This window comes from Tachypleus tridentatus, chromosome 1 (genome assembly GCF_004210375.1).
Source record: "Tachypleus tridentatus isolate NWPU-2018 chromosome 1, ASM421037v1, whole genome shotgun sequence".
NCBI lineage: Eukaryota > Metazoa > Arthropoda > Merostomata > Xiphosura > Limulidae > Tachypleus > Tachypleus tridentatus.
In genome coordinates this window covers 63731712-63756281 of record NC_134825.1, presented here as the reverse complement: position 1 = coordinate 63756281, position 24570 = coordinate 63731712, and the positions used below count along the sequence as shown (strand labels likewise).

At 33.3% G+C, this 24570-nt stretch overlaps 1 protein-coding gene across 3 annotated transcripts in view; it reads right to left on the bottom strand.

Moving 5' to 3' along the window:
• Nucleotides 1-10: 10 nt before the first annotated feature.
• The window catches only part of LOC143250483 (synaptotagmin-12-like), a 61814-nt gene continuing 37254 nt past the window's right edge, over nt 11-24570 (bottom strand). For all 3 annotated transcript variants that reach the window (XM_076501099.1, XM_076501080.1, XM_076501089.1), the window contains 6 exons: nt 14149-14284; nt 12638-12767; nt 12008-12217; nt 9627-9747; nt 8674-8807; nt 11-4778 (listed from right to left, as the gene is read on the bottom strand). In XM_076501099.1, the coding sequence (XP_076357214.1) occupies nt 4605-4778; nt 8674-8807; nt 9627-9747; nt 12008-12217; nt 12638-12767; nt 14149-14284 (905 nt within the window). In that variant the 3' untranslated portion in view covers nt 11-4604. The remainder of the gene's footprint in view (nt 4779-8673; nt 8808-9626; nt 9748-12007; nt 12218-12637; nt 12768-14148; nt 14285-24570) is intronic.

The following is a 24570-nucleotide window of genomic DNA, read 5'->3' as shown; positions in this document are numbered from 1 at the left end:
GCCTTTATTCACTTCAAACATTGCTTTTGTGACCTGGATAATGAAATTTAGAAATTAACCTATTTTCTATCTAAAATCGAGCAAATTTGCAAATTTCCATTTACAAAAACAAAACAACATATGAATCAAGATTTACATGTATTTATACTAAAGTTATATGGCCCGAGTATTACACAGACTTTGCAAAATAATTAACATAATTCGACTTTGTGGAATAATTTATAGGAGTTCACAACCTCCACATGAATAAAATAAGGAAATTAAGTTTTAAAACGAGTTTCGTTTAGTATTATAGACACCTTTCTTAACGGTTGTTACAACATCATGTTCCAGTTTAAATTTCTTGCTGGACTTGTGCACTCTCGTCTCAATCTGACAGAGTAGCTTCGAAGTTTTTTTTAATTTTTTTGTGATTGGCTGCGTAAATAATACACCAATCCGAGACTGCGTAGTAATTTGTTGGGTGGGTTTTCCTTGTGTAGGGTCACTTAATAACTTAAGACATTGATACCTGAGAGATGCATCTTTTATTATACCATTCTAATATAACATTTTAAGAGGTGAGAAGCGTGGCACGTAAATTTAAAGACTTGTGAGCCATTGATACATATTAATATTGCTATACGTATTAAAACTAGCATGGTGAACAGCTCGATTAATACACCCATACAGTACCCCGGTGGGACAGCCGTAAGTATTCGTACGTACAACGCTAAAATCCGGGGGTTCGATTCGGTAGACACAACAGACAGCCCGATGTGTGTGTGTGTTTCTGAAAGCAAAGCCGCATCGGGCTATCTGCTGCGCCCACCGAGGGGAATCGAACCCTTGATTTTAGTGTTGTAGATCTGTAGAGTTACCGTTGTACTAGCGAGGGGCCAGACCCTTGTACCTTTGCTATAAAAACAAAAAACAAAAACGTACCCACACCTTTAATAATTTAATACATTAGTTAAATAACCCTAAAATCGTATAAAAAGTTGAAACAGTTAAATATGTACACGATACGCAAAAATCTTTCATAAGATGGCATATATTTATCAGTTTAGGAAAAATAATGCACTTTAATGAAACTACTAGAAATATTGTTTCTTCTATTTTCACTGTCAATGTAGTTATAATAAACGTTCATTAATTAAATTTTGTTGTTGTTGTTTGGTTTTCTTTCTTGTGTATTCTCGCAATCTGAGAGTCGCGCGTTCGAATCTCCGTCACACCAAACATGCTCGCACTTTCAGTCGTGAGGGCGTTATAATGTTATAATGTTGGTAAAGTGGTCAAAGAGTTGGCGGTTGGTGGTGTTGATTAGCAGCCTTCCTTTTAGTCTCTTACACTGCTTTATTAGGGTCGGCTAGTACAGATAGCCCTCGACTACCTTTGCGCGAAATTCATAAAACAAACAATTGCAGCTATAATGTCCAGATCTTTAAAAAATGTGTTGCAGATGGGCACTCGATACTGACATATCCTGTCATATCCGTTTTTATTTCTAAATAAAACTTTGATGTTGTAGATACAAATTAGTTAAAGTAAAATAGGCTTCATTAAAACACTTTTATTCTTTTTTCAACATGAAGCTCACCATTACATTTTGTTTTAATTGACGTAATTGAAAACTCTCAAAGCGCAATGTTGAATATTTGGACAATTAGTCAAAATACAAAAAGAAAAAAAATTTGCCGGGCTAACAAGTTCGTTTGCTTATAAATTCTTTGTATAACAATAAACTACTGAGTGAACTAAACTGATTTTTTTAAACTTATTTTCATTAATCTGAAATTATTAGAGGGAATTCAGAATGGTCGCAACACTTGAAATTCGTTTAGGCAGGATTAGAGTCGATTAATCTATGAGCATGAAACTTTTTTTTTTTCATGAGCCGTATTTTTTTACTTTGCGCTAGCAATACCAAGTGTGGGAAGAGCATACACGCGACGCAAGTTCATTATTTATCGGGATCTATTCCGGTTTACTCTCAAATTAAATTATTTTAGGCATGGTTAGAGTAAATTAACCTATAAGACCTTGGGCATTTTCAATTACATTAACCGAAAGGGTTTGACCTCCCGAGTTCAAAACTGTAATTAATCTCAAATCGATCAAGAGATGATGGAGCTAGAAGTTTGTATTTGGGAGAAAAAACACAACCACCAATACCATGAACTCGGAGCTTCTCTATCAGCCGATATGCCGCGGCTGATGATAATTTTGGTTTTAAACTCAATAATTATTTCAAATCTTAAGACTGGATAAGGTAGGTCACTAAACAATTGTGTTCAATTTATTATGTTGTTTAACATTATTTTCATTTATCATTCCTACTAAATATTTTAACATATCACTATACAGTTTGAAAAACAACAAAATATAATTTCTTAATTGAGCCAAATAAGATTGTCACAAATACGTGTTTTTAATTAATGTGTCGACTTACTAAACTTTCCTTTTATTAAATTCTAGAAGTCTTTTGTTTGTTTGTTTTGAATTTCGCGCAAAGCTACTCTAGGGCTATCTGCGCTAGCCGTCCCTAATTTAGCAGTGTAAGACTTGTCATCACCACTCACCGCCAACTCTTGGGCTACTCTTTTTACCAACGAATAGTGGGATTGACCGTCACATTATAACGCCGCCACGGCTAAAAGGGCGAGCATGTTTGGTGCGAACGGGATTCGAACCCGCGACCCTCGGATTATGAGTCGCACACCTTAACACGCTTGGCCATGCCAGGCCCTTTTAGGGGTCATAATTTAATCTATGTATAGACTTGTTTATTAACTCTTTCCTTTTATCAAATTTTGGAAGTCGGAGTTTATTATGTTCACTAAAACGATGTATCCATGTTTTTCTTAGTAATTTTGGACAAAATATTAAAAGTACTAGTAGCAAATTTTGCTTCGATTTAAGATATAAAAATAATTTTAACTATATTCAAGTTTTTTTTAATAGATCATGTTTTCTTTCACGTCGAAATAATAATTGTTGTATAGTTTTTCAGTTAGAACTGAATCTGTAGCTCTCGTTCTTACTAGATGTTGATTATGAATGCAAAGATAGGCAACCTCAAGCACTTTTTTAATACGAAGGGGAGGAAAAGTTTACCAAACTGTTTTCTCCTCTTAAACATATCTTTCGAATAAATACCCCTATCATCCACTTGATTGCTGTACGTGATAACGTTCGAAAGTACAGTTTTCAGATAATTGTGTTACAGGATTTGTTGTCCAATACAAGCATATGGTGTACATTACAATTCACGCCACCATAATAGGACTGTGATCTACGCTACAATTCATGTCACCATAAAGTGAAATAAGTCTAGTTCGTAATTCTACCTTAGAATTTAAATAACCCCTTCGACATAAAAGACAAGAAAAAGAAAATTAATGTTAATACCACCTCAATGCAAACAGAATCGATAAACGAATCAAGAATATTGAACAGAAACGCGTAATACCAGGGGCGTAGATCCTGGGGGGATGGGTGGGATACATCCCCCCCTTCATTTTAGGTGGGGGTATGGTGCATACAATCATCCCCCATACAGTTTGGTCTGTTGAATTGTTTTATTGCATCACAGTCCTACAAATTGTGTGTTTGTTCTTGTGATTCTTGTGTTCTTACCAATCGAATTACATAATTAGGCCTAGATGTAGGCTTTTTCAGTAGCCGAAATGTACATCTTTAATATAGGCGTGCTTCTAAGCTTTTCGATCTAAGCGATAGTTCGTAAGTATACATGCAGTATCTTGGCAACAAGATTACTCTGTGACTGCATGTTTACAGCTTTCAGGTTCACGTAATCACAGATTACCAATTTACAAATTGAACAGTCCACATAAGTGGTTGCAAAAATCATCCCCCCCACATCAGGTATAAAAAATCTACGCCCCTGCGTAATATGAACAGTGAGAAAAAAACCGAACCCTCAACACTACTTAATGAAGCTAGTATTCTCTTCGTATTTGTCTCTATCTTTGACTTGGCAAAGTTCATTACAGCATACCACTGGTCAATATGAGCAAATATTTTGTATTACAGAACTGTAGGCCTTTTGTTAAACTCGTTAATATGTTAGAGTACTGTGCATAAGAAAATAAATATTCTTTACTTATAATTACTTGTATTTGCACTTTAGCTAACATGGTCTCGCGCTGGCGGTATATTAACTGGAGGCTATAGCGGTATGAACTTAGCTAAGACCAAATAGATATTTACTGCATTGCTTTCTTGTGAAGAAAAAATTTCTGTTACAGAAAAAAAAAGCTAACCTCAGTGAATGACGTAGTTTTTTAGAGTACAAAAATTACAACGTTAATAGATAAGCATTTAACAGCATACAAATTACAACGTTAATAGATAAGCATTTAACAGCATACAAATTACAACGTTAATAAATAAGCATTTAACAGCATACAAATTACAACGTTAATAAATAAGCATTTAACAGCATACAAATTACAACGTTAATAAATAAGCATTTAACAGCATACAAATTACAACGTTAATAAATAAGCATTTAACAGCATACAAATTACAACGTTAATAAATAAGCATTTAAAACTTGAAAAGTAAAAAGACTTGTTCTTCGGGTCTTCTCATGTACGTCACTTCCGCAGAGGATGCCACATTGCAATAGGTTTTCGAAGGGATGACATCATCTGGTTCCAGTGAGACATGGACTTCCCTCGGCATTGAGAGCCAACGAAAACGTGACCTAAAGAGGGCGCTTTGCCGTCGTTCTGATAATCAGCCACCGTTATCCGAAGTTGGATATTCTGCTGCAATTAAATCATTTTTCGGAATATAATTACGTCTGAATTCATGAAATTACAGATTGTTAATATGTAACATACAACTTAAACAATAAATACATTTCTTTTGGCAAAGTATTTAGGTAAAATAGTGATAATTAGCCTCACTATAATTGAACTACTTGTATATGCTAATTCAAAGGAATATCGTAGTGGATGCGAAAAGTCGACCCATGAGTGATATGTTTATCTTCAGTATATTTAGTTTATGGGTTATTCTTGCCCATTCGAGAGTGCAATGTTGTCCGAGTAAATTTATGTAGCGCAAATAGTCCTCGTGTAGCTTTGCGCGAAATTCAGAAAGAAACAAATTTATGTCTGGAAAATTTATAAATAAAGTCTTTCCCAAGAGAATCATTTATACGGTGAGGTAATTAATCAAGACAAAACCATAGGATATTTCGAATAAAGTAGCTTTCAAATTTTTTCCTGAGAATAAAATGTATGTACATATAAACTTACACAACGTGACGTTTAGAACAATAACGGACTCCGAAACCTCAACCGGGTCCTGATGAGCGCTCTTATATTCACAAAGCGAAAACTGTAGCTAAAAAAGACACCTCCGAACCATAAATTAATGCTATAGAGCTGGAAATACGTCTCTGTATTACTAATAAAATAATAAACAAGGATTTAAGAAATTAAAACTGTCAAAGGCATACCACAGCCTTGCAGCCAAATATCGAGATTAATGGCGCTTTTAAGAGAAAATTGCCCGACATATTGTAATCACAACATTCTTAATCGATAATGTAATTGTTAAGTCCCTATTGCAAATTCAATTAACTTTTATGTATTTGGATTACTTAAAGATCTTTGGAAAGTTTGACGAAATATATGGTTTGAATCATGATAGGATTACTCAGTGGGCCCAGAAAGTATTAAACCACGTTCTTTATTAATATTAAACTACATTCTTTATCAATATTAAACCACATTCTTTATTAATATTAAACTACGTTCTTTATCAATATCAAACCACGTTCTTTATTAATATCAAACCACGTTCTTTATTAATATTAAATTGCATTCTTTATTAATATTAAACTACATTCTTTATTTATATTAAACCACGTTCTTTATTAATATTAAACTACATTCTTTATTTATATTAAACCACGTTCTTTATTAATATTAAACTATATTCTTTGTTTATATTCTTTCATGAACGTCTTTACTCCTCCACTCAAAATAGTTTTAACTGAGTTTTGTATTTTGAAATAACTTGTATGAACTTCACAAACTTTTTTATTGTGATTAACATTTCATTGTCTTAATTAAATATTTTATTTTAATATTTTATCCTCTATTTTTTTCACAGAAAACAAAACAAAAAAAAACCAACAAGTTTCCTATTCTTAAGAGCAAGGGCCTAATCTGGGCGCGAGAAATATTCCATGTAGCGTTTGTAATCAATTTTATCATGTTGGTTGTCACATAGGTATGTTTGATACGAGTTTGATCGGTGATATAGATCAAAATTTAAAGAGACCTGGCATGTCAGGTGGTTAAAGCCTACGGGTCGAATTCCCGTCACACTAAACATGCTTGCCCTTTCAACCGTGGGGGCTTTATAATGTGACGGTCAACTCCCTGTTTCGTTGGTAAAAGAGTAGTGCAAGAGTTGGGTGTGGGTGGTGATGACTATTTGCCTCCCCTCTAGTCTTACCCTACTAAATTAGCTAGAGCAAAAAGTCCTCGTGTAGTTTTGCGCGAAATTCAAAACGAACAAAACTTTAAAGAGAATAATATGCGACTAGTGCCAATTTCTCGAATCATGCTTGATCAGTGTGTGTAGCGTTGTGTAATAATAGTTGATCACTGACACCAAACTGCAGCGACAACGGAAGTAGTTAAATTGTATCGAAAGAGGTTAAAATATAAAATATTTTTTCTTAGGCTTCCTTGTTTCCAATCTTAAGTTTTTTGAGATTATGCTACATATTTTTATATCCCGGACAATCATGAAACCCATATATTTCATAATAAATATACCATGGGCGTTGTTGTTGTTATTTAGTAAAAAGCAACACAATGGTCTCTCTGTGCGCTCTGTTCACTGTGGAGGATAAAACCTCGGATTTTAGAGCTGCAGCTCCATAGACTTACAGTTGACCCAAGAGAAAACAAACTAGAAAGCTTCTGGAATTACACTGACGTGGTTGTAATATAATTAACATCTCAAGAATCTGACAGAAACATGCTGAAAGCCTGATATAGCAGAAAGTGTTTTTTAAAAATGTTTTCATAAATTAGTGAAATGCTAGAAACAAAGTTTTACGTTTTGAATTTCATAAACTTGTATTCATTTCAACATGCCCGAGAATAATATTTAATGGTTTATATATAAACGGCAATGAAAGTGAAAATGTTTCCACATGATTCATCTCAAATATTGGAACGTTGTTAAATTCTAGTTAGTTTAAGATACTTAGATAATTTTCGGACGTTTTCACTTTCTTGCTTACAGCAGCTGTCTATAAGAATATAATTATGCAATTTGTTAAAATTGGGTGTAAATCCAAATGAAACATCAAGCGTTTTAATGTCAATAAGAAATGTTTGTTTATTTTTTAAATTTCGCACAAAGCTACTCGAGGGCTATTTGTGCTAGCCGTCCCTAAATAAGCAGTGTAAGATTAAAGGGAAGGCAGCTAGTCATCACCACCCACCGCCAACTCTTGGGCTACTCTTTTACCAACGAACAGGGGATTAAACCGTCACATTATAACGCCCCCACGGCTGAAAGGGCGAGCATGTTTGGCACGACGGAGATGCAAACTCGCGAACCACAGATTACGAGTCGCACGCCTTAACACGCTTGACCAGTTAATAAGAAATAAACATGTATTTGTTTAAAAAAGAGGTGTAATTATTAGTGAAAGTTAGCCATTAATTTTTCATTTCAAATCTTTTTTTTTTTTACTTTGCACTAATAACTGAATTATTAATCTTTACTGTAACGCTATGAAAACAAATAATTATATATATATAATCAAATGATTTTTCACGGATCATAACTTTGTAACAATAGAAGTTAATTAAGCTGAATTATTTTGTATTCGTTTAATCAAATACGATTAATATATAATATCCAGTACAGCAAGCGACATGTTGAAACAAAACTCCATTTGTTAAAAACTGACATTTTTCAATTAACTTTAACAGCTTACACATAATGCACCTATACTATGGGCCAAGCGTGTCCTTGTGGGTTAGCGAGTCCGAGGACTCATTATGCACATCTCCTTACTGAAAAATCGTGTGCCGCATATGGTGGCTGTGGTGCGTTATAAGAGTGATGGTCAACTCCACTGTTCGAGTATAAGAGCTAACAGCTGACAGTGAGTGTTTTTCTTGTTTCTTTTTTACCAGCTGCCTCTATTTATTAGTGCACAAGTAAAAACAGTTAGCTCTTATCTTGTTTCGTGCAAATACCCGAAACAAAACCCTATACAAATGACGTCACGTCATTATTGCTGATAATATTTTTAATTATCATGTAAATCTTATTTCTTCAATATGTACATTGAGTTTACTACTACATGTATGTACCATTCACGTTTTTTTTATATATTTTCTTCGAATTTTATTTTACTGCTCGTATCTTTTTCTCTAAGAACAAACAAACAAGCTTCCATCCATTTACACTTTTAAAATGAATAATTCCAGGCTTTAGTTCTATATTGCATCACAATATTTTATGTTATAAAGCAGATCTACATAATCAAGCATGTAGAAATATAGAATTTACAGGGAACACCTCCCCCTAGAATAACTTGTGCCTTTTTTTACTAACTTCACGATTTGATATTTCTTCTAGAGTGTCATTATTAATAATTTTTGTTTCGATGCTTACCTGTAGGTCCACGGTTGGAACGGAGAAGATCATAGCTTCATTATATATGGGATTTTTATCGTCTTTTTTAAGAGATGTTCTCTTCTTGCTGATTTTCTTATTATTTTGAAGAAGATACACCTTAACAAATGGTGCTATAGAAACAAAAATCACATTACGTAGGTCTTATAACAAATTAACAGTCACAAGTTTTTGTGTGTCAATACTTTAATTTCTAAAAATAATCTTTTGTTTTGAATTTCGTGTAAAGCTGCAGGAGAGTTATCTACAATACTTGTCCATAACTTAGGAGTAAAAAGACTAGACAGAAGGTAAGTAGACATCGTCTACCGCCAACTCTTGCGCTACTCATTTACCACGAATAATGGGATTGATTGTAACACTATAACGCCTTCACAGCTGAAAGGGTGAATATGTTTAGTGGGACGGAAATTCGAACCCGCGAGCCTTAGATTGCTAGTCAAGTTCCCTAACCATCTGGTTACTTCAGACATAATAAACACCCTAAAGATTTCATTTACATAATGATACGGCATCTACCTAAATAAAGATAAATACAAGTCAAGCCGGTCCCCCCGCTGGTACAGCGGTAAGCCTACGAATTTACAACGATAAAATTAGTGGTTCGATTCCCCTCGCTGGACTCAACAGGCATTCAAATGTAGCTTTGCTAAAAGTAAAACACACACATAAATTTGTGTAATTGTGTAAACGTAAATTTGAAACATATCGATATTCAATTAACTTCTAAATTCAACTTCAGATTTCTGTCTATGTGAAATCATAATACGTAACATAATAAATCGGAGACTCGTCCGGGATAAATTATAATAATTAACAGGATATATATATATCACACGATTCAAACTATTTGTTTTTCAAGTTATATGTTACAGGTGTTTAATAACATCATAACTTAAAACTGAAGCTTGTTTATATTCGAATATACTTACATCCATTTTTTTGTCCATTAGAAAAATTCAAGTTTCTAGCTTTGACTATAACCACAGTCAACCTCTCCGCTGTCGGTAAATAACTTAAGGAGAACATGATGTCTCCAAGGTCTGTCAGCTTCTACTTCGAAAGATTACCAAGAAAAATAAAAAGAATAAAAAAATTACGGTTACCCACCGTTCTATAAACATTAATATATCCTCTATCATCTTCTGTAAGTGTTTGTTTGGCCTTTTTTAATTTTTTTTAATGTTTCACATTAGATTGCAAAAATACAAATTAAAATAACAACAAAACTATTTAGTGTTTCATATCAGGTAACATGTAAAAATATAAACACTGTAATTTGATGTCAACACATGTTTAAGACTGGCTCAGAGTAAAATCTAACATAAAACACTTGTAGAATCACATTACTTTAATAGATACAATTTTTCTTGTTAGGAAATGCATTTTTAATTCTGTAAAATCTTAAACCATTTTGCAAAGCGACTGGTTGGAGTTTAGCCGAGAAGTTTTGCTTCGTGGAAACCCCAGTTAGGAGAACTTCCAAAAATCCATTCTAACCCTTTACCTTCTCAGTGTACAACTCAGAATGTTGCTCATTTGCATTCACGGATCATAAGAAACTTATCCGGGTAGGAGTAAGGAGCAGAATGTTTAAGTGGACTGTATAGAACCCCAACGAGTCCCAGCAGGGTCCAGAGGATGAAGCATTAAGAAGCTGAACGGGTTTTTTAACGTTTATGGAGGTGGAAAAATCTCGATTACTTGCACAAAATTACACGTTTTTTTTTAATAGCAAACGAAATTTGAAAAAAATCACGATTAAAAAGTGTAATAATATACAATCACAAGAAGACGAGTAATCAAACCTTAACATAAGTTTTAGCATATTTTTCAAACATTTCAAGAGAAATAAATCGAATTAATGCATTATATGATGACGATTTTATCGGATCTTGCATGCATATACGTTGCACGTGTCTTTGTAGGAATTCCTCGTTTTCAAAATGATGATCAACGCTAACAAATGTAACTTAATACTTAGTACGAATCACATCCACAAGGATACAGCCAGAGTAACAGTAGTGGAAAATCAACGTTTCTAGAAACAATTCCTCGTGTGTTACGTTCACTCTAACGTTTCGTTTTCCTTTTCTATGATGATTTGCAATAGTATTATCGCTATCATTAATATATAAACTAACGATTTCATTTTAATCACTTTACAATCGTCTTATTAAATACTTTCCAGTTTCCATATCCTTGTATATTCCTCTTCCATTAGTATGTGCCTCGGTAGGCTCAGCAGATAGCCCGATGTGGCTTTGCTATAAGAAAAACACACACAAACACACATAGTATGTGCCAGAAAGCAAAGTATTAACATGAAAATTATGGAATGCAGAACACGAAACAAAAAGATTAGTAACAGTAAAAAATATTTATTTCACCGTATAGATAAAGGAAAGAAAAAAATTACGAGAAAGTATAAAGTACATGCAAATTTGAGTTATCGAGAGAAAAGTCTTATGGTCGGAGTGAGGATGTGTGGGAGGGGGATTGCACCCCCTAGTTTGGAAGTGATTTTGAGGTTAAATCACCACATCAGACACATTCTACATAGTCCATTCAGCAGGCTGGTGCTCAAGCAAAAGTAACGATTCTGAAAATTTTCTTGTAGTGCACTTCAAGTAATCACGTTCCACATATCTAAACGTTACCAAACTTATCCTTGTTTGTCTGATAAGGATAATTAGCGTTACTTCATCATCAAACCAAGTTATCTACGAAGATCAGGAACAAAAATTAACTCGGTAGTTCACATGATTGATTTAAATATGTAGGTCTAATATGGAGTATGCAATGTCATAAAACTAAACGGATTAGGCACGACCTAGTAGCTAGCGTACTCAGCCTTTGAATACCAGAGTAAAAGGTGTGTAATCTTTGAGGCCCTAGGTGCGTTATAAGAGAGACAACCACATCCCACTTTTCTGATAAGACAAAAATAGTCTAAGAGTTTGCTGTGGGTGCACTTGACTAGCTGCATTTTAGTGGATCAGTTCAAAATTGGGATTCATAAGTGCAAAAATAGCTGTTTGAGTAACTTTGTGCAACAATTATGAGTCAAATTGGCATAAAACAAAAATTCATAATAATATAATGCATTGATTCATTACTTGGGTGCCCTCGCTATTAGCAACATGTTTTACCGTGCTCCCAAGTTATTTTTGTATATTTAACGAAAAACTCACACCACAGTATTATTAATAACAACTTAGAGCTAAGCCTATTTTTATCTTCACTGGTGCAGTATCGGTATCAATTACACGAACAACTGAAGAACCACTGATATTATTAATTCAGAGCTCACCGGATTTGTGTCTAAGATGGGCATCCAATTTAAATACGGTTTTCTAAAATCTACATCTGCCAAATTGATCTCAGTTTCTCCGATGAAAGTGTTTGTGTATTTATCTGATGTGAAGATGTAACAAAGCACTGATCTCCGACAGAGGTCCCGACTGTCGACTCCAAACAGAAACCTTTCCTTAAACAAGGGATCATTAGTACGTCTTTGAATCTGTTGGGAAAGAAATTGCAAAACTTGTGTATTATTCTTCCTAATCCAAAAGGAGTTTTATATAAGGTATGCCTTGTCAAGTATCATTTGTAATAATTGTATCAAATTATCTTCCAAAAACAACAAAAATTGCAGGTTTTTTCTCATAAGATTTAGCCGGATATGCAAATACAAAGGTCTACATCATGTACAGCGCTAATAAAGAACAACAGCATTTTCTAAATTCTTGTTAAAATTCAAATTTGTATCTACCTAGTCTAGAGAAAAACAACCAGTTTATTTTATTGTTAAACTGCAATGCTATTTTATATATGCATAATTCCTGAGTTTTTTAATAATAAATCAAAGCTCTTGCTTGCTAATCTTAATAAAAAAATCAACCAATTTACTTTATCGTTAAACTAACTATCTAATACTTACCCTTGTTTGCATGTTTGTTGTTTTATCCGGCAAGAGAAACACTCGAACGTAGCTGTCAATGTTCATGGTAGGATCCGGTCCTATTAAGTTACGTGCTTTGTTAACTATTACGATAAGGTCTTCTGTTTCACTATGTTAATCACACAAGATAAAATGAATGAACATTGGACAACTGAGCGACATTTAATTTTTAAGGATAAAAACAAAACTTTGACTATTCAATTTGACTTAATAAACAAACAAAACTGCAATACATACCTGGAAACACGCACACAATTTTTATTCTACGTATTTCATATGGATACAATACTCTTAAAGGAATTTTAAGTTTATATGTAAAAGCGGCTCGTTTGGGTTGAGAAAATTGTTTACGTAAAAATTTTTCTCAACCCAAACGAGCCGTTTTTACATATATATTTTTTCTCTACAAGTGGGTTTTCTCGACATCACTGAATTTTAAGTTTGTTGAGAGGACCAATGCAGTGATCTGTTAGAGGTGGATAAGACACAAAATTAAAATAAACACAAACCGACACTTTAATGAAAACAAACACAAAAAGTACAATGTCGTGAATAATTATTTAGTATGGTGGAAATGTTAAAATATAAACTGTATTTATGAAAAAAAAGTAAAATGAGCAGTAAGTGAAAACAAATCGAAATCTATTAATAATTTTAATTTTAAAAAAAGGTATGCAAACAGAAACACGCGCGACGAGCGAGCTGAACAATAATAGAAAGAAGTTGTGAAAAAAAAAAAAAAAGAACTGACGTCTAGCAGGTTTGGCTTTCTTTCAGTGTCAGAAACGATTGTAGTTGAAAACGCCAAAGCTGCTCCCATAATCCCATTCTCTGTGCAGCTGACCAAGCGCAAAATTGAATCACAAATGTTCTGGGGTGTTTATTCTCTCCAAGACAGCTATAAAACGTGTTTCCGCCCGCTAGTTAACGTAGAATACAACTGTACCGTGAAACAGTAGAAATAATACCTTTGTTAGAGAAAGAAACATCTACGGTTGGATTAACCTACTCCGGATTTAGCATGTTTCAAATTAGAACTCTAGAGAAGTTATAATTGTTGCCAATATGAAATACATACTTGAAAAAGAATACCGTATATGGTATCTGCATCCCATAACATCTTGGATTAAAACCGTTATCACTTTTAGTAGGCTCGAGATTTAGAAGAAAGTATATTGTGATGTTAGAGAGAATCCATATATCAGCTGAAACTTTGTATGACGATTATTTAATTTTCATCATTTCAAATCTCATTTCTAGTTTATGCACTATACAACTTAGATTGAAGTATGCTTGTTTGTTTTTGAGTTTGTTTTTAGGCATCAACAAAGCACTGGATTAAAATCCCCACATCTGTCAGATTCGTTACGTTAATAGACAAATATTCACCTGTGCCGTTGTTGTTTACAGTTGTAGACACATAACTTGAAAGAATTGATAATATACAATATAAAACATTTTTTACACTGTCTTAACTGAAGAAATCTTACCTATCGTACTCTAACCCTATCTCCAGTTCACCGTTGTTCTGGGGTGACTCCAAAGTGTCCAATACAACAGATGTGTCAGAATTAACGCTGGTACAGGATAACGCTCTTTTTAACTTCGTGCTTGAACCGTTAAATGCTTTTGAAATGATAATAATAATGACACGATTTATTAATCTGTTTACGAAAAATTACAAAGAAAATCATTTTTATATTTTTAATATATCAATTTCATGTACCACTTTACTCCTGTGTCAAACTTATTTACAATATAATTATTTGAATATGAGATTACAAAACAAAAATAAAAGGAAAACAGTGCTTAAAAATAGACCTAAATGTCATATACGATAGTATTAAGTTGTTAACTCAGAAAGTTACAAAGCTAACTGCATTATTTTAAGTATATTCGTTACTTAAAAGATTCGATTCGCAGTTCATAGTTTATATTGAAGTTTCACATACGACGTAAGCACCATGTGAAATGACAATTATGTTTACTATTCTTTCATGAGAATAAAAAATATCGTTATGCTAGACCGAATTTTGCTCCTTGTGAAAATAACGCACTCGTAAGCATTTATGATTTAAAACGCACACGAATGAGTTAAACGGGTTTATTTATGATGACTCTTAACTATTCGAAAGAATAGCGTGGCATCTAATCGTAGAGGATTTACGTCAACTTAATCCTCCTGATGTACTACAACGTCTCTGAAGCTCGGTTTGGAGATATTAGACCATTTCTCAAGAGAGATGTCAATGTGCAACCACCTAACGTCATGCTGGTGAACTAATCCACGTCACACGCTCACGGAGAATCACTGAACCCTGTTTTCAGTAACGTTACTGAGTCAGACTGATCCGCAAACGTAGTGTGTTTAAATCAATAACTCTGTACCAGACACTTACTTCTTGAGATAGATACACTTGAAAAACACTGGGCTCTCGTTATCATTGGTTACTAAATTAAAATCGCTTCTTATAAGTAAAGCGTCACAGTAAAGATGAACAAATGAGCCGTTTCTAGTGCTAGCATTTTTCTTGAAGATGAAAATGACAAGGAAAGGACGCTATATACCAAAATAATAATAAATACGAGTCAATAAAGGAAAAGTGTGCACGAAACTACAAAGAAATAAATAAAATATACGGAAATAAATGGAAAATAAAGTGATAAGAAAGGTAAATGGTGAAAGATTTAGTTGTTGTTGCTTTTTAATTTCGCGCAAAGCTACACAAAGATTATCTGCGCTAGCCGTCCCTAATTTAGCAGTGTAAGACTAGAGGGAAGGCAGCTAGTCATCACCACCCACCGCAAACTCATGGGCTACTCTTTACGTAAAATAATGAACAGTGGAAATGACCGTAACATTATAATGCCCCCACGGCTGAAAGGGCGAGCATGTTTGGTGTGACGGGGATTCGAATCCGCCACCCTCAGATTATGAGACGAGTGCTTTAACTACCTGACCATGTTGGCCCTCCTTCATGCTACAAGTGGCAGAGAAAAAAAAAGAGATATAATGCTGTGTTCGAAACAGAAAACAGTATTCAATGACAGTTTATAACATACAATAAAAATACACTATAATAATACTTTATTATTGATAATATACAATATAAAACATTGACTAAGAAAAGAATGACTGGAAGGAACTACCAATGAAGACCTTAATAGCACCTGATTTTACTGGTACACGTGTCCCCATTAAATTAAAACGTAAACGAAATATTAAAATCAAACGACACCACATTAAAGACATCCGAGTTTGAATAACTAAGTGACATTCAAGTACTAATTTGGATCTTACCAAAATAACAAACGCTTCAAAACACCACTGTTAATGCTTCACTTCAAAACTACTCACACTGCATAAGTGGAACAAACACTTCACTTTAGAAAGGTTTCATTATTAATGTGTAGAAAACACTACGCAGTCTGCGTACAGTAAAGGTAAACAACTTATTGAAGGATCTGCAAGATTAATAATAAAAGGACAAAATGTAGTTGTATGTATTTGTTAATGACCAACCACAGTAAATGGAACAAACTGTTAGAATTTTGATATTGGAGAAACTAATGTCTTCGTAAGTTTCACGTTATCAATTTCACATTTACAGCAGGAAACTTCGAATTCCCTTAAGAATCCAGGATGTCAGGAGGTCGTTTAACTTATCCTGTGGAGGTATTAAAATTAGACAAATTGTTATGCTTCTTCTTTTTATGTGTTTATCTGTTTCTATAAAATTATTGTTGATTTCCAATTGATTTATGTAACTAGAATTTGTTATATGAAGAAAAATCTGGCATAGCATGTGTTTTCACATTTTGTGTCTTTATATGTATATTGAGAAATTACGTAACAACACTCTTAGTTTCACCTGAATGACTTTTATTACGGGGTGGTATAATATAAAAACCCTGTTGTCATTTTCAGGTATTGTTTGAAGTTAGGTTATATTTAATGCATTCGGATATGGCCTGTTTATGACATGAAAATAAGTTAACACAGCTTAGAGATTTTGTCAGAGATGTTCAGCTTTAAGTCTTCTCTGGGAATGAAAATATAAAAAAAAGGAAGTTTGTGGTCTTTTCTTTAAATCCGGCAGTGAGGTGATTAAGGTTGTTAAAAACATTTTCAAAATGGCTTTGTTTCGCTACAAAGAAATCTACGGCATTTCTGAAAGTCATATATATATATGGAAGGAAGAAATTTAATTGAAAAATATTCCACAAAAATGCAGAGTATGAGAGAAAGTATATCATGGCTAATCTTATCAACTGGAATTTCAAGTTCTTGAGTCATTTAATCTCTTCACCAGAAGACGACGTGAAATTGAAGAGGAAACACGAACGTGTCGAAACTGGTTTTTCCCGCAGCAAAACTTCTGAAAGTTTGTTTCATTTATTGTGTTTTTTCACCCCTTTAGAGCCATTACAGACGCTTGAGCAAACCAAATAAATGTAATCATTAATGCCTGATAAGAGCTTAAGGAACTCTTTTAAAGTAAGGCAAAATAAAATAAACAAACCTCTCGCTGAGATCGTACATGAAAGATTTATTTCTCTGGCAAAATTGAAATTTTGTTTGTTTGTAGTTAAGCGTAAAGCTACACAAAGTTCTATCTGTTTTCTGACCACCACTAGTATGAAACTTGGTTTCTAGCGTTGTAAGTCCGGAGGCATTCCGCTGTGTCACTGGGGTAATTGAAAGTTAAAGCAAAGAAATTTCATCGGAAATCTACTTGACACTGCTGAATAAATTAAAAGAACAATGAAATCATACACTATTAGTCAGTTAGCTATAATTGTGCAGACTAAAGGAATAATTAGCTGTAGCAATTACCCGATGTGCTGACATGAATAGCTCAGCTTATTAAGTAATCGCTTGGTTATTATTATAAGAAAACAACTAACTGGCTATGAACTTCACACAATTCAAGTATGCTATGCAAGAAAGGCACTCGACTCATAATCTGAGGGATGACGGGTGCGAATCCCCATCACACCAAACATACTCGTCTTTGTATGTGTGTTTACTTATAGAAAAGCCACATCGGGCTATCTGTTGAGTCAACCGAGAGGAATCGAACCCCTGATTTTAGCGTTGTACATCTGTAGACTTAACACTGTACAAGCAGGGGACAATATACATAGTATATCACAAACATAACTATCAACTATGACTTAAGAAGAGACCAACAGGATAGTTTGATTACAAATAATAGCTCCATGAGAGAGCAGCTTAACTTGTCTTTTGTTCATATGTACCTAACCCATGACCTGAAATATCAGAATTTTTCCTTCAAAGTTTCAACGTGTAATCTTGTCTGCCTGGTCCTTACAAATAGTTTCTTTGTCTTTCATAGACCACTAAGAAACGTGTGCGAACTTGTTTTATCATACTGAATAGTCAGCCGGCAGAAGTTGAGAGAAGCAATGTTTGTTAAAAGTCAAAATTTACCTTTCTTGTACTGTCAAAGTGTAATTTAATAGTGTGTTGAATTCATATAACAAAAATTATTGTCTTTCTCTTGAATGAGAGAAGTTCTTAATGCATATAAAATTATATAATTGCAAATATTCCTCTCAAATCTCAAATAGATTTAGATTATCTAACAAGCCAATTATGCATTTAGATTTAAGGTTTAAATTTTTCTGAAAATATTTGTAATTCAACACTTCGTAAGATATTCCAGGCCAGTTTTAATATAAATTATTAAGTTACAAATTTGTTAATCCAAAAACAAACAGTTCTTATAATTTCGCTTTTAAAACGAACTAATTTTTTCAGCATTTAGATACTCTATACTCTAATTTTCATAAGCTGAATGTTTTAAAAATGTATAACAAACAATTACTTATTTGCCCTAAAATATTCCAGAGCAGTACTCGCCATAGATGGCGCAAAAGATACTCACAATTGAAAAAAACAAAATTCTTTGAGCTCGATATTTTCTATGAAAGTTCCATCAAAGAGGGCGATGTAAATTATGGCCACCTTCAGATATCATAATCATACACTGGAATGTATCTGTATGAGTCATAGGTAATATCATTCTTCTGAAAACCAAACTTCCACACGAAGTAATTTTTACTGTAGCAACCTGCACGAACCTTAATGATTGACTACAGAACTTGAGCTACTAAGAACATTCAAACGGCAGTTTGGAACATTTACTCGATAAAGAGGGTTGCGACAAGATGCAACTACTGTATTTAAATAATCTAACACAGAACCCACATATCTAGTGTGTCTCCCTATGAGATTTTCCTGAAATTATTTCAAAAACATATGAAATTGTATTAGGTTGAGAAATAATTCGTGAGCGTTTTTAAATAATTTCATTCAAGCATTACATGCAAGACTATACAATACTTCAATGCATGAACACATTACACCCAAAACATTTATTATGATGCTTTATTTCATGTAATACCTAGGTATATAGTATGCATTGTTTTAAACGAAATTGCAAGAAATTAAATGCGAAAAGCAGATGGTGTCGAAAATGCTCGATTTTGTCCACTTGACATTCCATTTAATGAGCTGAAAATGAAAGCAAAAATTAAAGACATATAAAAATCAAACACACCATCTATTAGAGCAAAACATTATCTACCAAATGACATGAAATATTTTGCGAAAGCGTTTCATTTATGAATATATTTTTTAACTTGAAAAAACGCTCACGAATTATTCCTCAACCCAATACTAGTTTGAAACACTTCGTGACAATCTTATCCGAGGCAAACTTATCTTAAGTTTTAACTTAATGAATACTTGTAATTCTACACTGAAACAAAACTTATGTAGCCAAGAATTCTCTGAACTGAAAAACAAAGATACGAGACACTGGCATAACAATACGAAAATGTCTCACTGCTGCGCTGAGAAAGATACATATATATAGGTAGATACTATGGAGTTTAATTGCTACAGTGAGATATAAATATACAATTACAGAGAGTTAATTCACTTCATATTTGTTTGATTGTTTAATGTTGGTTAAAGCCACTCTAGGGCTACCTGGAATAGCTATTCCGAATTTAAAACTAATAGATTAGATGAAAACCAACTAGTTCAAGATCACCCACAACCAATTCTTTACCGATGAATAGTGAGATTTACCTTTTCTTTATAACGTCTCTAAGACCGAAAGGGTGATCATTATGGGTTTCGAATCCGAAACCAGCACCCAAACTGCCAAGCAATTCATTTCATAAGAACTATTGCATTTTATTACGCAGTGTTTAGTACCTATATATAATTGACGACGAATTCCGAACTCTGATATTACAATGCTACCAGTAGGTAGATTTACGACAAACAAAATATCAGAAAGTTTCTGAGAAGACATACTCATAAAACAAACTCATTAAAATGTGGAGACTTCATGTTTCGAATAATAAATCATTCGATGTTTACTATTTTAGTGAAAAAATGTTGATAACAAAACATTTGGTTATTACTCCTCGTTAAACTTTGAAACCATAAATATTATAATCTGACAATAAAGAAGTTTTACACAACATGTACTTCCTTCAATTATATATAAATGAGTTTTGAAACTAAACAAATCCAAACATCTATCTTTGTCCCCTGGTTGTAGAGTGGTATATAGTAGAACCAACTAGATTTGGTCCACAAACAGTATAAGATAACCGGGGTGATCGATTTGTTTTGTTTGTTTGGAATTAAGCATAAAGCTACCAATGGGCTATCTGTGCTTTGCCCACGACGAGAATCTAAACTCGGTTTTTAACGGTGTAAGTCCACAGACAGACATACCCCTGTGCACCAATCATGAAAAACGTTCATTGCAGTACTGTCTACTGATGATTTTAAGTACATAACATGGAAACTGCACAGGTATTTATTTAATCGTCTTATAATACTTCATACATATACAAACATGACAAATACTATTTTTCCAAAATGTAATTGGTATAATAACTAACTTTACCAAACAATAAACTACATATCTGTTTCCCATTTTAAAATAATTATAATTATATGTTGGTTAAACACATTGATAGAGTGGATAGTTCGTGACCTGGAACATCTTTATCTTCACATACAGTTACAACCTGAGAATACTCAGAGTGACATACTCTAGCATACAGGTCTGCTGGTATGTCTACAAACACACTGGCGCTATAGTACTAAAGCTCAACCGTTTTTCAAGGCTTTAACATCTATCTACAGTATTTGTTAACATTGAATCATTTCTAGAATCTCGAAAATAAATAAATAAATAAATGACAATTGTAAGTTGATATAATATTAGCTTTCCACTAATCAAATAGTTTGATAATTAAATAATAAACGCAACTAATGCTTAAATATATATGCACAGCTAGACTGCATTATCAGGACCTCTCCTGACAGATTTGTAGAACTCTTCATAAATTATTTCTTTACGCATAACTGTTTATATGATATAATATATTGTATGTGCACTATACACACAGAGATATACACATAATTATAGCTAGGAAGAAGGATTTATTCAGTTATCTAGGGGCATGATAGCGGATACCTCTTCAGCAGAAGAGTGAATATTAAGTTTCTTTGACGGACTGTTCCAAGAAGTACGTCATCTTAAAACATCAACAATGGCAACATAACATCTGATACAAAACAAAAGTGTGACTGATAAAAGAAAAACTAAATTAGAGAATATTGTAAAATGTATTGAAATATGTATGCACGTATATATGTATGACGTTGCTATGGCTACCATAATAGTCGTCAAATGTAAGCGTTTTAATTTGTATATATTATATGGAAATTTCCTGCCATCGTCATGCTGTATGAAGTATCGTCTTATGAGCAATATGTCCCGACCATCAGATGTTTATCCTGCTAACGAGTGCCAATCTTTGATATTTTGATGACGTCACAAGAGCACTTGATGAACTTAATCACTTAATATCGCTTTCGCTATTTCTTCAGAGGATTCATCGCAAATAAGGAAACTAGTAAGTGTGTGGAGATATCAGAGCAGTTTCACCTTTAAAAAGAGTTCCTTAAATGACCAATAAGGTATGGTAGCGATGTACTCTTTGCTACAATTCTATTGTTTTTAAAACATTACCATAAGGAAAAGTAAAGCTAAAGAAGACTGAAACTGGGTCACAAAGCTACGTACGGTTAGAAGTGAATATGGAAGGTGTAAACTCAGATAGGTGCGAATGTGTAAATAAAGGGGCATATGTTATCCAGTTGGATAGGTTTAAAATCATAATAAGGTTAAAGTGTATTAAAACTCTAAAAACACTATCAGTTACTATTCTTTCTTAAGGATGTAACAACAGACTTGGCTATTTCAAACTAGATAAAAGTTGAATACTTCTGATTACTATAGGTTCTGATTAATATACTTACTGAATAGGTAGATCGTGTCACAATCATTTTATATCTGAGGATAACAAGTTTAAAATTTTGCTTCTAACATTCCTTGTCCTAAAGTTATCAGATAAATTATTCCTTAAAATAAGTTACCCTGACAATATAGTTTCTTAGAATTTCTTGCGTCACTGGTTTGACATCGGTAACTTTGTATCCATCAATCAGAAATGAAGTGACAAGGAAATATCAAACATTTGTTTTCATTACAGAATATTGGATGCTGTCTCTCGTGTGGATTTCAAATTGCGCTGAAGAAGCAGGCATTGAGAAGTAGCGTAATTAAAATTAGAGCAAGTCTCCGTTTTTACTTTAAACATGATTAACAAATAATTGTTAAAATATTAATTAATTGCCCTTTGAGTGAGTGAGTGAGTGTTTTCTTATGGCAAAGCCACATCGGGCTATCTACTGAGCCCACCGCGAGGAATCGAACCGCTGATTTTAGCGTTGTAAATCCGTAGACTTACCGCTGTACTAGCGGGGTGGAGTTAATTACCTTACCTCATATTGTTGTATGGTATACTTGTTTTACTTAATCGATATAATTTCTTTGATATTTGTCATCAGCTAATTACGCAAAATAATGTTCTATTAAACTTCCATCTTTAGTTCATATGTTTCTCTTATTTTAAGCTTCTTACTATAAATAGTTTTTAAATGATTTAATTTTATGTTGATTTTTATTTTCTGATTTATAGTATTGAATCTTACGATTATTGTTGTACTTACTTTTATTCTACTTCGATGAATATTTTCATCAGTTTCTTCGCACACAGCTTAGCACATAAAGAAAATGAAAGCTGCTCAAAGTTACAGAAAGAATGGTTCTAAGGTTGTACATTATTTTTGCTGGTAACTTCAAGTAATTTGAACTTAACTAATTTTACTGTACAAACAATCAGAACAACAGGGTGGATGATCATGAGCTGTATGTTTATTACATGAAGCCGTCGAAACTCCTTAATTACAGAACTGAGAAAAACAAAGATAACAGTTCGTTTCACAAATATTTCATTCATTACTGTTATGTTCTTTAGTATTCCTTTCTTGGCTAAACGTTGGTCGTAATAAACGAAACACTGCTAAATATACAGGGTGGCCCGTAAGTTCCTACCCATCCACATTGTATCTAAACAACGTTATAATACTAATGATGAGTTGAAGGCAGCTTTTACCGCGGCATTTGGAACAATAACCCCTGCTATGTTGAGGAAAATGTCTCACAGAACATGGCGTCGCATAATATTATGTAGCGAGAATGAAGGACAGCACACTGATACACTGGATACATAAAACATATGGATGGGTAGGGACTTACGGGCCACCCTGTACAATTGTTTTTGTTTTTCTTAATTTTTTGAAGAGTTGTGTTTCCTAAAACATCAAGTCATTAAGAGAATCAGAGACTTTACAGTGACAGAGTATTACTATAGGTAGAATTGAGGGCTGATTTTAAATTTTATTATTTTTGTCTTTAATTAGCGTGTTTGACAGAATAGTTATATGGTTTATTAACATAAATCTCATTAGCGTCATCGGATACTTGAATTATCTATATGACTGTATTTCTGTATGTTACAATACATATTGAAACCAGACATTTTTACCAAAAGTTGAAACACTTTGTTTTATTTTCTAAACTTGCTGAATAAGTAAACAAGAAAGAACAGTTATTTGAAACAAACATTGATATATATATTTTAACACGATGTCAGTGCATATATAAACATGTTTTGCAATCGTTAAAAATATTAATCTAAGCTTAATTTGTAAGTACCTTTAGTGTAAATGTAAAACTCATTCGTATCTTCAATTTAATTCATTTGTTAGATTTGTATGTCGATTTTCTTTCTTAAAGGAGAAGAAAAAACTGCATTATAAAAATATTGTTTGACTTCTTGTGTACGGGTAGAATAACGCACCAGATCTCCTATCAGGCTCAGTTTTTACAGGCCCTATATAGGATTACTAAGATAATTGTGAGCCTGTATCAGTGTAGCATTATGTTTTTTATATGTATGTATTGTAATCGTGCTAATGAAATAAACTGCAAAAAATAATCAAGCTACTGTTGATAAGAGAATAAATGTTCGTTATTATTCAAAATTTTTTTAAAAAACTACTTATTATTACGTGATACAGCTGAATTACTAGTCCAATCACATTCCTCTGCTATCACGTGATGCAGCTGAATTGCTAATCCAATCACATTCCTTAATTAGTACAGATAACTAAATTGAGATGTATTTGGAAGTATAATGAATGATTTTACTTTAGGTGACGGAACAAAAACTTTATGGGCGTTGTGAATAGAATTGTCTCCAAGATAAGGGAACCACAAAAGACACGGATAAAATTATGGAAAAATATAGAAGTAAAGAAAAAATACAACTTCCTGCACCTACTTTTGCAATATTTATTGTTAATATGTTAGCGTAGATTTGAAAAACAGACAAAATATAAGTGAAAAACAAAGAGTCGCATAACAAAACTGGATTTGTTGGTG